At 41.1% G+C, this 13,731-nt stretch overlaps 1 protein-coding gene across 1 annotated transcript in view; it reads left to right on the forward strand.

Moving 5' to 3' along the window:
• The window catches only part of obscnb (obscurin, cytoskeletal calmodulin and titin-interacting RhoGEF b), a 77,140-nt gene extending 64,017 nt beyond the window's left edge, over positions 1–13,123 (forward strand). The window contains exons 69-86 of the mRNA XM_079569498.1: positions 591–730; positions 821–1,021; positions 2,324–2,400; positions 2,475–2,645; positions 2,733–2,892; positions 4,110–4,226; positions 4,300–4,464; positions 4,547–4,705; positions 6,132–6,309; positions 6,384–6,497; positions 8,360–8,527; positions 8,698–8,800; positions 8,886–9,015; positions 9,091–9,184; positions 9,320–9,362; positions 9,926–10,248; positions 11,274–11,429; positions 12,025–13,123. Coding sequence (XP_079425624.1) covers positions 591–730; positions 821–1,021; positions 2,324–2,400; positions 2,475–2,645; positions 2,733–2,892; positions 4,110–4,226; positions 4,300–4,464; positions 4,547–4,705; positions 6,132–6,309; positions 6,384–6,497; positions 8,360–8,527; positions 8,698–8,800; positions 8,886–9,015; positions 9,091–9,184; positions 9,320–9,362; positions 9,926–10,248; positions 11,274–11,429; positions 12,025–12,566 — 3,041 coding nt within the window. The 3' untranslated portion in view covers positions 12,567–13,123. The remainder of the gene's footprint in view (positions 1–590; positions 731–820; positions 1,022–2,323; positions 2,401–2,474; positions 2,646–2,732; positions 2,893–4,109; positions 4,227–4,299; positions 4,465–4,546; positions 4,706–6,131; positions 6,310–6,383; positions 6,498–8,359; positions 8,528–8,697; positions 8,801–8,885; positions 9,016–9,090; positions 9,185–9,319; positions 9,363–9,925; positions 10,249–11,273; positions 11,430–12,024) is intronic.
• The last annotated feature ends 608 nt before the right edge of the window (positions 13,124–13,731 follow it).

The following is a 13,731-nucleotide window of genomic DNA, read 5'->3' on the forward strand; positions in this document are numbered from 1 at the left end:
ATTTTGACAAGACCTTATTATTCTTGAGTGTGAGACTGCAAGACACACTGTCACACCGCAGGAAACTCGACAAATTAATATTCAAATAAAATATGAATACATTATTTCAAAATATTTAAATATTATTAAATAATGTCATAAACGTCATCATCACATAAAATAGGTTATATAGCATGTAGCTATGTTATAGTTTAGACTTAATAACATAAAAAATTGACATGTCAAGTACACAAATACCAAAAATTGCACTGTAGATATTACTTACAAAAGAGTCAAAAGATATTATTTACTAACATATGTTGGTACATTTGTGGTTTGGCCAGTAGTAAAACCTTTGAGCTCTTGCTACTTTGACCAATTGTACCATTAAGTGAGTGAGCAAAAACTTTAACGTCAAGCCCTGCTAACAAAGTAATATGTTTGAATGAAAACAACTGGAGTTTTAATTAATTTTGCAGATAATAAAGAGTGTGTTTTTGCAAGGACTGGATTTGAAATGCCTCCAACACAAACGAGAATCGATACAGACTAAAGGATCATCAAGAGACTGTTTGTTATTGTTCTTATCTGAACCTGTCTGTGCCGTCCAGCCTCCCTACGCGTCCCCGGTGCGGACAGTGACGAGGAGACCAAGACGCCCTCAGCCACGCCTCACCACGGACGCTCCAGACCCGCCTCCCTCGTCGCAGACTCCTCCTCCGAGTCGGACGAGGGAGACGCCCGCGGAGAGGTGCACTAGTAGTAGTAGTTATTCATTTCAAATCCAAATTACTGTCATGAATTTGCGTAATTTGTGGCGTATGGATGTGTCCTCTTCCAGATGTTCGATATCTACGTGGCCACAGCGGACTACAACCCGACCGCTGCCAGTAAAGAGTCCATCTCTCTGAAGGAGGGGCAGTACGTGGAGGTTCTGGACTCGGCCCATCCTCTCAAATGGCTGGTCAGGACCAAACCTACCAAGACTACGCCGTGCCGACAGGGCTGGGTCTCTCCGGCCTACCTGGACAAGAAACTCAAAGTGAGAACACAATCCAAACTGTTAGAAATGCTCAGTGTTCGGGAGAATACTTTGAAATTGTGCCTTAAAATGTATTTTAGAGTACTGTATTCTGACTACTTTGAATACTTTTAGATTATTTTCACATTGATTGTCATTATATTTATGTATAAATATGGCGTATAATTACAAAAATGTAAACTACGATTGCTGAAACACCTGCTATAAACTCACTTACTCTTAAACTCTCTTGGCAAATGGAGCAGCAGATAGGCGTTTTAAATCACGAAGAAGAAGTAGACAGGCTAACAGGCAGTGCTTAATTTGATCTCCCGTTTGGGGGAACGCATTCCTCCAAATTTCAGTTTTTCAGGGTAAAGGATCCGGGAAATATTAAGGAGTATCTGGCCAAATATGGATCTGTTCCGGCAAATGTTTTGGCCTGAAAATACAAATTTACAAATTAAGCACTATAACGGGCAAAGCTAGCTGTGGCTAACTGTAACTAGCGCCACTTACACAGTATGTACAGCGAGGTTTGAGTGAAAGAAATGATCTCCATTGTGTAATTGCATGTACAATATCCCTCTCTCCCTTTGTCTTTTCTGTCAGCGTAGTATTTGCTCTCACGGACAATTAATGAGTAAAAAACTCAAAACATGCTCAGACTCCTGCAGTGGCGCTTATGACCTCTAGGGGCATGTTTCTCAGTACTGCTTTAATAATGTTGTGTAATATGGAGCTAAAATGTAATGATTGATACGGGGGTGTATTCCCATGATTTTAGGAAAGTAACTGTATTCTAAATACCCTCACATGAAAGTATGACTTTACCAGAATACAGTTACTCAAAATGAAATATATTTAAAATACTCATTTTGTGTTTGTATTTAGTTACTCCCCAACTCTGGAAATGCTGTATAGTTAAACCTCTTAACCTCTGCCTTAATCGAGTGCATTTTCACCAGTTCAGCTTTCCCCGAATCCAAATGCTTACAGCCTATAGGCCAGTATAACGCCTCATTTGAAATTTAAACTTTTCATTGTGTTTTTGTCACTTTGTTGCCACTTTTCTGTTACTCTTTTGCTGCATTTTTGTCACATATTACATATTTGCGTTTTTGTCTCATTTTTGTTTTTTCAAGAAACTTTTAAATTTAGGTAAAGCCAAACTGGGGGTAAACAGGGTTAACTGCATCTTGCATATTCAGTCCCTTTGTCAAGAGTTCAAAAATAATAAAAAGTACTTTAGCATCACTACTGGATGGATATGATAGAACTTTTAACTTTTGAGTAGATCCTAAAAGTACCATGTGATTGCAGCTCTCTGCTGATACCGGAGACGTTCCAGAGGCCCAAGCAGAGGAGGTGTCTGAGGCCGAATACAAGAGAAAGCTTTTGTAAGTTAATAGAGCCTATATTTTATCTGCCCATGTATTTATCTGAATGTATTTGTACCTCTTTCTGTTTGAAGCCAAATGATCCAGGACCTGATCAACTCAGAAACTCAGTTCATCAAAGAGGTCGACTTCTTCACCTCCCACCACCTGAAACACGCTGAGAGCGCAGAAGCCCCGCCAGACGTCCTCAACAACAAAGACACCATCTTCAGGAACATCCAGGACATAAAGGTCTTCCACAACAGGTGAGCTGGTTATCCAGAAATGCATTATATACAGTATGTTTCACTGGTCAGAGCTGTAAGATCATCTGCTCTGGTGTCATTTCCCAGAGCGCTCCTCCCGAAGCTGAACGAGTGTGAGACGGACGACGACGTGGCCATGTGCTTCCTGAAGAACAAGGAGGGCTTTGAGAAGTACCTGCAGTACCTGGTGGGCCAGAGTCAGGCGGAGGCTGTGGTCAGCGAGAAGACCGTTCACCGCTTCTTCAAGGTACTCCCGGCGCTTTGAGAGGAAGTGAGACACGGCAGGTCAAAACATTGATGTTAGTTAGATTATATAAGACCTACAAAATTGATCTTGTTGCTGTGCTATTTGTGCGATTTCACTGCACTTTTGTCACTTTTTTGTTGATTTTCACCCTCGTTGAGGTCTATTTAGACACATTTTTCAAGAAGCTTTTAGATTTGGGTAAAGCCAAACTGGAGAAAATGTGCGCAGTTCATCTGGGGGTTAAGAGGTTAAACAAGAGGTCTTAAATCATACACTTAAATCTGCCTCTATCCATTATTAAGATTTAATCATGAAAGATACAGTCAATTTGTGGAATTTTTATGCATAAAATGCCTTGTTTTAAAAAAAAATGGAAACATAAAATGACTGACCACTTGCAATACATTTTTTCATTCATTCATTCATTCATTATATATCACTAATTTACAGCAAAAGTTTCACATTGATATCACTAAATTACATTTTCCCCTTTTGACCTGCAGTGTCTTCCCTCAAATAAATATGACTCTTGTTTTAATTTTGCCAGTGTTCATTTTGTCAACATTATTTGATCTGAACAGTCACTTCCGATCATGTGGCCCCCTCTAGTGGTTATAGTGCTGAATAAATACATGTAGTATTTATGCAAGGTGGTTGAGAGCCTATTATTCTATAATTACTAAACTATTACCTGAAAAAAAGAAGAGACCAATAAAGCATATCCAAGCTAGGAATAATCTAGGACTCTAGGATTAGCATGTGTCATGTGTTTACTGTTTTAGTTGATGAAATTGCATTATAAAATGTCTTACTCTTCACTCTCAACAGGCTCTGTGTCCAGACACATGCCCAGTGGTTGGTCAAAGTACTTGACTTCATCACTTCAGTAAAAGCACAGACGGTTAAATGCTACTGGTTAAATGTTACTCCATTACAAGTAAAAGTTGCTCGGTCAAACTATTACTTCAGTGAAAGTACTGAAATATTCAAAGTTGAGTACAAATCTGTGCAAATAAGTGTTATGAAGAGTAACTTAAGATTTTAAGTGGGACAAAATATGCTGCTGATTTGGACTGTTCAGTATGGAGCCTTTTTAGAAATGTAGTGAAGAGTGATTGAAAAAGTTTACCAATCTTCAAAAACTTTACTAAAGGTACTCTCGTCCGTTATTATGTCTGGTATACTGTAGTTGTGATGATCTTTGTTCGACATTTCAGGAGTATACTGAAAGTGAACAAGCCAGTGCGGACCCTCACGGCCCCCCTGTACTGAGCATCAATGCCTCTCTCCAGCAGCCGATGGAGAGGATTCAGAAATACAAGGCGCTTCTCAAGGTGACGGCTTCAACCAGTCATTTACAAATAGTTTTTTTTTTACGACAGATCTAACTTGTATGAAAATGTGCAGGAGCTGATCCGAAACAAGGCGAGGAACGGCCAGAACTGCTGTCTGTTGGAGGAGGCCTACGCCATGGTGTCTGCCCTGCCCCAGCGCTCGGACAACACTCGGCACGTGTCTCTGATCGAGAACTATCCCGCCACTCTGGAAGTGCTGGGAGAGCCGATCCGACAGGTATTCATTAGCTCCTTTGCAAGACATTATTATGATCCCGAAAGATTATTTGTATAGGGGCTCATTCTTCTTTTTTCTGTAGGGTCCATTCCAAGTTTGGGAGGGTGCGCCTGGTATCCGATCGTCCTCTAGGGGTCACCACCGCCAGGTTTTCCTCTTTAAGAACTACTGCATCATCTGCAAGCCCAAACGAGAGAGCAACACGGACACGCAGAGCTATGTCTTCAAAAACATGATGAAGGTAAACAATTCATGAAAAAAAACTGAAAACTTAAAGAGCTGATTTTTCTATTTGTTTTCTCACATCAAGAGTCACAGTGCACATTTTGCTGCATTAGCACAGAGTTTTGAGTGAAGACCGAAATAAAAACACTTCACAAACATGTTTGTTGAGTTTTAACCTACAGAGTTAGTTATAAGAATGTTTCATAATTTTTAGCAGGCAAAACTATCACAGTATTGTAAGCAACAACATTTCACCTTCTGGTTTACGACAGCTAAAAACTGTAAAGGTTGTTTCCCAACAGCCTGAGTGGAACCTTTGAATAAAGAGGGTTGAGACTAGAACAAGCTAACCCCTCTGTAGTCGGCCTGAGCAAAAGGCCTTTGTGTTGCTGACGAAGCCTTTTGGATGAGAGGCGATAGTACAGGCGATGACTCATGAACCTTCATCTAGGATAGACAACTCCTGTACAACTGAGAGCTTACACTGACAGAAAGGCTTAAAGTGCATATGACAGGTTTTGATGCTTTTGAAAATATGACTTATTTAGATAGACAAAGTTCATCAGTTGCATAATTATCATTTTATTTCAGTGAAGCAGCAATTTTGATGAAGAAATTACAGAAAAGTTATTTTTTATTTACATTTTTAAGCTTCTGACAGGAAGCGACACAGATGAAGGTAAAGTTCAAGAGCAGTTTGACTCATTTCCTAACAACTTAACATGGTTGCACGGCAACAGTTTAAAATTGTTTGCCTCTATCTATGTCACTTCCTGTCGGTGTCCAATAAGGAAGTGAAACTATAAACATCCCCAAAAAATAGCCATAGTAAAGAAAGCTGGGGAACAATCTTTAGCAAAATCTTAGATGTAATTGTGTTAACTATGTTTTAGCAAAATAAGGTCTAATGAATCATATGCACTAGTCAGATACAGGAAGAGCAAATCTAGTTATTTTCCACTGCCCCACCCAAAAAACAAATCAGGTATTGGGCCTTTTAAAAGGGGCTGTTTTGCTTTTTACAAATATTTGATAATAATCTCAAACACATGCTCTTTATCTTTGTTTTGGGAGCTGTCACCTTGATGCTAAGAATGGCCACTGGGGAGGATTCAAAGATCATTCAAAGATTATTCAAAGATGCGCAAGTGGCTCTAAACACAACTCTTTTGATGTGAGAACAACATTGTAACAGGCTTCAAAGCTCTAAAAAGTCAATTTTGCACATTACCGTGTTTTTAAACAAGAAAACAGAAAAACATTGATACGGATCCAAAGGTTGGTGGTTCAGATTCAGCTCTGACCGGTGGATACTGTTGTTGTGCCCTTCACACGACACTGAATGAAGATGGCATATACCGTGCAATTGTGCTTAACTCGGTCTGCTCAGATTTGATCGTTTTGTTGTTATTGCCATCTTAAATGGATCGTTCTCTTTGCAGCTGAACAACATAGACGTGAATGAGACGGTGGAAGGGGACGACCGCGCCTTCGAGATCTGGCACGAGCGCGAGGACTCTGTGAGGAAGTACACTCTCCAGGCGCGGACGGTCAACATCAAGAACTCCTGGCTCCGAGACCTGCGCGAGCTGCAGCAGAGATACAGCCTGCCAGCGTGGAGTCAGTGCTCGGACATCAGTGGCGCATAGACAGTGGAGCCCGGTGTGATGAGAATATGTTTATTGTTTCTGTAGGTCCTCCTGATTTCGATGAAATCCTCGCCAACTGCACGGCCGAGCTCGGACAAACGGTCAAACTGGCCTGCAAAGTGACGGGGGAGCCCAAACCGGTGGTCACCTGGTATAAAGGTAGTCACACTTCTCAATGATTGTTATATTATTTTGTTTATATATAATTTGAGGTTGTCTGGTAAAAGCATTTTGTCTCCCATCTTACCTGAGTAGGTTTCGTCAGCATCTCTCAATTGTTTGAATCATCAGACTGGATATAAGCAGATATGCAGTTATCTTTCCATATATCTACTAAAAATCAGTATGGCATCAACATTAACATTAAAACAAACCCCAGTACAGATGACGGATTACAATTTTTTTTTACGATTTTTACGATGGAAATCTCTTCTAAGAGCTTACACAACTAGCAAACAGAGCAGTTTACAGTTAAAAGTTTTACCCACTTTAATGAAGCCAGCAGAATTTAAAAAGTCATGTTCTGTGTGATATTGAATGAATGATTTGTTGTAATGCATAATGAATGTAAGGATTTTCAATTACATTGTGTCACTCTAAGACATGCACAATACACTAAGCACTAAGAACCTAGGCTTGGTACAGCAAGGCCATTTTTATTTATAAATTGTTTTGTGTGTGGCATATATCATGTCAAAAGACAGATGAAGATTAAGCCTTCTGTGATGATTCTACTTGGGTGATTGAGGACAATCTTTGTTGGTTTTTATGGTAATCAAAGTTTGGCAAGTTTTAACCGTTGCAATCTACAACACCTGTTGCGCTGGAGTATGTCATCACCCAATCTAACATCTGCTGGGAATTAATAGCTTTGGCCCTTGAAGAAGAATTGGATGATTCTCGAAACGTGGGCTATGTGTATAAAAAAAAAAGCCTTCTGTAATTTAAAAAATAGTTATAGTATTAAAGTTCAAATACTAGTTACCACATACATGACCATATTCAGCCTAGTCTTAAACTCTGTTAATCTAGAGTCTGGGCGTCTGTCTCATGTATTCATATTGACTGTAAAAAAAACTGAAATGCAGCCTCACCATGTCCTGACTCTGGGAACTCCCACGAGGCCATGTCCTGGGGATGGTTCATAAAGCTCTAACGTATTAGAAATATTCTTTGCCAAGCCATTGTAGGCGATTTTACAGGAAATATTAGCACTCTAATTTACATAAGATCTGACTCCATAAGATCAATTTAAACACAGTTAAACAGTTAAGTTTAAAGTGTTTAAGTATCAAAAAGGTCTAGCCAAGCGTGCTCGTTGATCCCAAGGTCCAAGGAGAAACCACCAGAATTCAGTAGCTTTAGTCAAAGAAGATTTATTCCCTATAACAATTACAATTTCTAAACACAGGTTATCTGAATGCTAAAGTCCCTAACAATATACACGCCGTGCTCGAATGGGGCAGTCCCAGGAAACAGCACCGTCTAACTGCGCTCTTACAAATATATATCAGAAAAAATGTGACGTTCACGAAGAGATAGGAGATGAGTTGAGCTCAGGCCAAGGTCATCAAGCTTTTCTCTCAGTAGTTTTCCACTACAAGTGTCTTCCTTATGCCTTATTCTGAGTTGTTTTTCACAACACTGGTGTGGGCACCTGGACGTCTCCATAAGTTTGAGCAAAAGAATGCAAGAGCAAGAAATGGGGTATTGTTACAGGGATGTGCGTGTGAAAAGATTGGTTTTCAACTGAAACTTAAAGCACATAGATTAAACTCATAGAAAACATTCAATAGCATTAGAAAATATAACATTAGCTAAAAATCATCAATTTCCCACACCATAGAGAGATTTGTACATTTGTCTATTCTTTGAGACCTGAGCACTGGATTAATATGGTCATATTTCTTAGTTCAACTCTGAGCCATGTCACGTAACATTCGATGTTATTCACAGAATATGAATTTGGCTCATTTTGGACATTGAACTGTATGGAAACTTCATCTATTACATGTGTGCAGATGGCCGCGCAGTGGAGGCAGACCCTCACCACATCATCATCGAGGACCCGGACGGCTCATGCACGCTCATCCTGGACAACATGAGCGCCGACGACTCGGGACAGTACATGTGCTTCGCCTCCAGCGCAGCCGGGAACGCCAGCACCCTGGGCAAGATCACCGTGCAGGGTAAGACACAACCTTATGGGGGCGATACTGTGCTAAACATCTTTTTCAGCATTTAACCAAGATGTCATTTTGTTTCATTTTGCATGTTGAACGAGTAATTCTTCCCATTCTGTTTATTCACGTATGTCTTTGGGTGTTTTTAAGAATAATTGTAATGTTTGTTTGTGCAGTCCCTCCCCGCTTTGTGAACAAAATGAGGAACGCTGTGTTTTACGCTGGTGAGGACTCTCAGTTCACGTGTGTCATCCAGAGCGCGCCCTCACCTAAGATCCGGTACGCACAAGTGTCCGACAGTGTAAATCAGTGGAGGGGGAGTTTTCCTGCTGCTCATGCTTCCGCTTGCGTACTGTCGCTGCAGGTGGTTCCGAGAGGGCCGGCTGCTGACTGACCAGGAGAAGTACCAGACGTACAGTGAGATGAGGAGTGGAGTCGTCGTTTTGGTGATCAAAAATCCAACAGAGAGAGACTTGGGACATTACGAGTGTGAGGTAGGTCTCAAATACAGTATAGCTTTTAATATGTTATATGGGTTTTAACTGCGTAATATTTGTTGCTTTTATTAGCTTTCTAATCGTCTTGGCTCAGCAAAGTGTGCTGCCGATTTAGTCCTCCCTACAGTTGTGACACGGGGTGGAGAACAAGCCATTGCAATCGAAGGTAAATCCAATCCAATCTGCTTCATTCACAAAGCAAAATGAAACAGCAAAGCAACATTGAACAAGTGGGAAAAAGTGCTCTATAAATAGGAATAAAATAGCTCTAATAGCTGTGTTCCTTTCCTCTCTATTGTAGTAACTGAACAGGAGACGAGAATACCCAGGAAAACCATCATCATGTAAGTATGGCAGTAGGTATATATAAATAACGTGTCTGTGAGATTTTTCTACTGTGTTGTAGGCATACGTGTGTTGCATTTGTTGTAAAAGTGTAAATGAGTTCCTTCACATTGAGGCTGTGAGGGGATGAGATGATGTCACCTGAGCACTGTGGTTTTAGGTCCTGCTGTTACTTTCTAATAACAAAGCTTTAAATCTTAATGGTTCGGAACAGATTGTGCTGAAATGTAAAGTGTAATGTAAAGTATCAAGACAGCCCTCAAATATATGCATTTGTCGCATATTGTGCAGTTCTAATATGAACATAATCAGACTTCATCGTAATAATATAAGAAAAATAGAGTGACAGGTGTGAATACTTCTTGATGCCATTTATGCAAAATGATTAGATTTATTCAAATGACATTTTGTATTTAGTCCAATTTTGAATGCAGAGAAAATAAATCATTGTACATAATTATTTCCGATTGACTTTCCCCATTTAAACATCATCATTTCACTGTTTAGTGTCAGTTTCCACTGATGTATGTGAAGTCAGTCCCTCTACTTCCTTTACCAACAGCGAGGAGACCATCACCACAGTGGTAAAAAACCCGCGCATGAGGAGGCACCGCTCCCCGGGGGCAGCCCTTGTCGCCGGGCAGCGCTCGGAGACCTCAACCCCCGAACCCGTGGCCGGAGCCCGGGCCAGACGGGTCCTCACGCCGCGCAAAACCACCATCCCCACCGTCTACGTCACCCAGAGCGAGGAGACTCGGCCGCGCTGGGTGGAGGTTGAGGAGGTCATTGAGTACAAGGTCAACAAGTCCCCACGCTTGCCCAGGAGAAGAGGGTTTTCTCCGGCCGGATCTGATCGAGCTGGGACCCCATCGAGACCCAAGAGAGGTGTGTTAGTTATTCATGTTTGTGCAATGTCTACGACTAACTTTTGTCACTTTGACCTCTCCAACCAATTGTTCAGGGCTGCCATCTTTTGACCAAACCGTGGGGTGAGATTTTGTTTCTGGGGGCCGGACAAAATAGGTCCTTATAATCAGATCATATTTATAATTGAAAACTATAGATCATATACTTCCCGTATTATGGTGTATGTGCTGATTAAATCATGATTACAGTTATGCCATTAATGTTATTAAAAAACACAACAGGAAGAAAGACTTAAAGTAAATAAAATATATATAGTTGTAAGGAGAGATGGGACTATTTGCAGCAAGGGCAGCCAGTATTGTGAACTACAGCAGCCTGCTTTATGTGAAATGATCTGAAACAACTGGAGGTATTATTTATTAGCAGTCCTGCTAAGACAGAGACTTTGAATGGAGAAACTCAGCTGAACATGTACACATTCTTTATGAAGGCCCTTTGCTCATTAGTCAATATCCACACTAAAGCTACACACAACAGGCTCATGTTTGTACTGCTTCTGCAAAAAGGGCCTGACCCATCACACAGCAGCTTTGACCATTATAACACCGAACACACCAGCTTTAATCATGATAAACTCAATGCTTAAATGCAATGTTGGGTACTTCTCATTTACATTTACTCAAGTGCTCATACTCATGTACTTCAGTAATCTGGAAAAAAACCTTCAAACTGAGGTTTTCAACAAGTATTTATTTACTGGATTCAAGTGATTTCAAAGTAACACTACTCTAACACGAGTAAATATTTGGCTGCTCTACCCACCTCTGTGACATTGAGCCATAACATGCACTATATAAAATAATAGCAGTCTTACCATTAGAAGACTAGATTCGATTGAGGCCGGAGCTTTGTTTTAGAGGTTGCATGTGTTTGTTTCTCACCTGGCAGAAAGCATGACAATGCTTGAAAATAATGACTTAATAAATAATTTTATATAAATAAAAAATCTTATCTTTGCTCTTCTTACTCTTCTTCATCTTCAGAAAACCCTAATGCAAATAACTCCAACAACAAGCTGGTGGAGCAGACCCAGGCACAAGCTTTGTCATGGGACCAAGAGGAGAACACCGTCCCATCAGTGGCAACATCCACAGAACCACTGGAGCTGTCCACAGTCCTGAACGCAGCCGCAGACAGAGGTGGGTCGTTATTTGTGAAGATTGTGCACTTCTTATCATTCTTGTTACTTGAGTATTATTATTATTAGGCTATCACTACTTGAGCAAATATTCAAATATATTCCCAGTATCGACCATGAGTAAAAGTGACAAAAGCTTTGAATAATATCAAGATTTTGCAGAATTTGATTTTTATTTTGATTGATTCTTATTTTTCGATTCTTTTTTGGTTTATAAACGGCTAAACCTGAAGTTAAACCTCTACAAACCGCCCTGTGAGGCCACTCCTGTCGTGATATTGGGCTGGACAAAACCATTGATTGATTGATTGAAACATGCATTGAACTGTATTCATTGTCAAGCAAATGTTCTCACTACAAAAACATACCTGGAGTTCTGTTTTGAGCCACATGCACATCTTTGAGTAGTCTCCGGATCTTCGCCGGTGGCTATTCTTAGCAGTGCTGCGACAGTTCCCAAAAAGCTCCCCCATAGGTCACCTCTCAATCTCTTGCGAAGCTTAATCATCTTATTGTGAAGTGAAAACACTCGTCTAATCACAGCCCTACTTGAATGCTCCATGTTGATTAAATATTTTTTTCTTCTCTGTTCACAGATGACAGCGATGAGGACGGGCAAACAGTCATTCTAGTGGATGAAGATGACAGCCCAAAGCAGCAAGTCCCAAAGGAAAGGGTTTTGACTTTGGAAGACTTGGAAGACTACGTCCCACGAGAAGGCGAGGCGTACGGGGCGTCGAGCAGCATCCCTCAGGAGAAGCCGTGCGAGATCTCCGTTTTGCAGAGAGAAATCGGCGGCTCTTCCGTGGGGCAGCCCGTGCTCTTGAACGTCGGCCGCCCCGTCGTCACCCAAAGGCAGCGCAGCGGCCTCTTCAACCGGTTCAGAGATCATTTGTCGAGCGGTTTCTTCGCCTCCGCGCACCCACGTGCGAGCAGCGGCGTGGCGGAGAGGCAAATCCCCATTGAAGTCGCGGAGGCCAAGCTGGAGGTGAAGCCGTCCTACTGCTCGGAGGTGCAGAGAGTGGAGGGGGGGCAGCGGAGCTTTAAAACCAAAGTCTCCACGCACACTTGCGGATACAGCTCCGTGGGGAAGCCAGTCACGCTGCAAATCAGCGAAAAACACCACCAGAAGAAGTAAACTAAACCAATAGCAAGGGGCGAGCTAGGTCGGTTTGCTAGTCTTACAGTGTGCCTTGATAAAAACTTCAATTGAGTGCTTCACGTGGGGATTTTACTGGATATTTTGCTATTGTAATGTGTCCTGATCAAACTTTTGAACAGAAAGTAACCAAAACAACCATTGCCACAGAAATGGGCATTGTGTTTGTTCTCGATGGTGTCAGAGTGGTGTCCAATGGCAACTTTTCCAACCAAGACGAGGTTGAAAAACACTGTGGTTCAGTATGTAAGTGTTGCCAAGCTAATGAAGAAAACAAGCTGATCATTCCATTTTGAGGCTAAGCTCCTGAGGTCAGACCCCTTGTTTCTCTGGGTCTGTCCCGATGAATGGTTAGCATCAGATGGTTACTTTAAAACAGGAAGTGATAGTGGCGTGGAGTTGACATTTGAGCGTGTCATTTAGGGAGCAATGTAAGGAGTGGAAAGGATCTTCTGATTCGAATTGTCGAATCAAGTACACGATTTATCACTCTTTAGCCTTCCAATGCAACAGTTCAAGGCCTTTTATTGGCTAAACAAGAGTATTTTTGGTTTGTTTTGTCTAATATAGAAGTTCTTGCAAGGCTGGATCATGGATTCTTGGAGTGGCAAAGAGATTACCACTGAAACGGCTTTTAACCACTAAGTAATCAATCTCTTAATGGAGGGTTAATGCTCATCTTTTCTATCATTTTCATCGACTCTATGACTATGTTTCATTGGTTTAAAATAAAAGTGAGTTCAGGAGACTTTCGGAGTTACCGGCCCAGTCCTGTTGTGATGTTCAGCTGGGTTAAGTGATATCTTTGGTCAAGTTTCATCAGTTTACAGAAACCAAACTTGGCAGTTCTGTTTGTGTTACATTATGTTGTGGCTTTTCCTGTGTAGATAAAAATATATTTGACCATAATTAAAGAATGGATAATCCATATCAAGATGTAATGTGTGGCTGTGTGTTGACTGTAGTAACATTGGAGTAAGCAGTTCCTCAATCTATTACTAAACTACCTTGACAAAGCTACAGACGCAATTAAAGGGGAGTTTGTGATTTAAGTCACAGAGAGAAGCCCTGAGGCAGTGTGTTTGCTTACATTTACATGTACATGTGTTATTTAAATGGTAAAAAGGTTGTATATCCGATGCCT

The sequence above is a fragment of the Gobius niger genome, assembly GCF_951799975.1.
Source record: "Gobius niger genome assembly, chromosome: 13".
Taxonomy (NCBI): domain Eukaryota; kingdom Metazoa; phylum Chordata; class Actinopteri; order Gobiiformes; family Gobiidae; genus Gobius; species Gobius niger.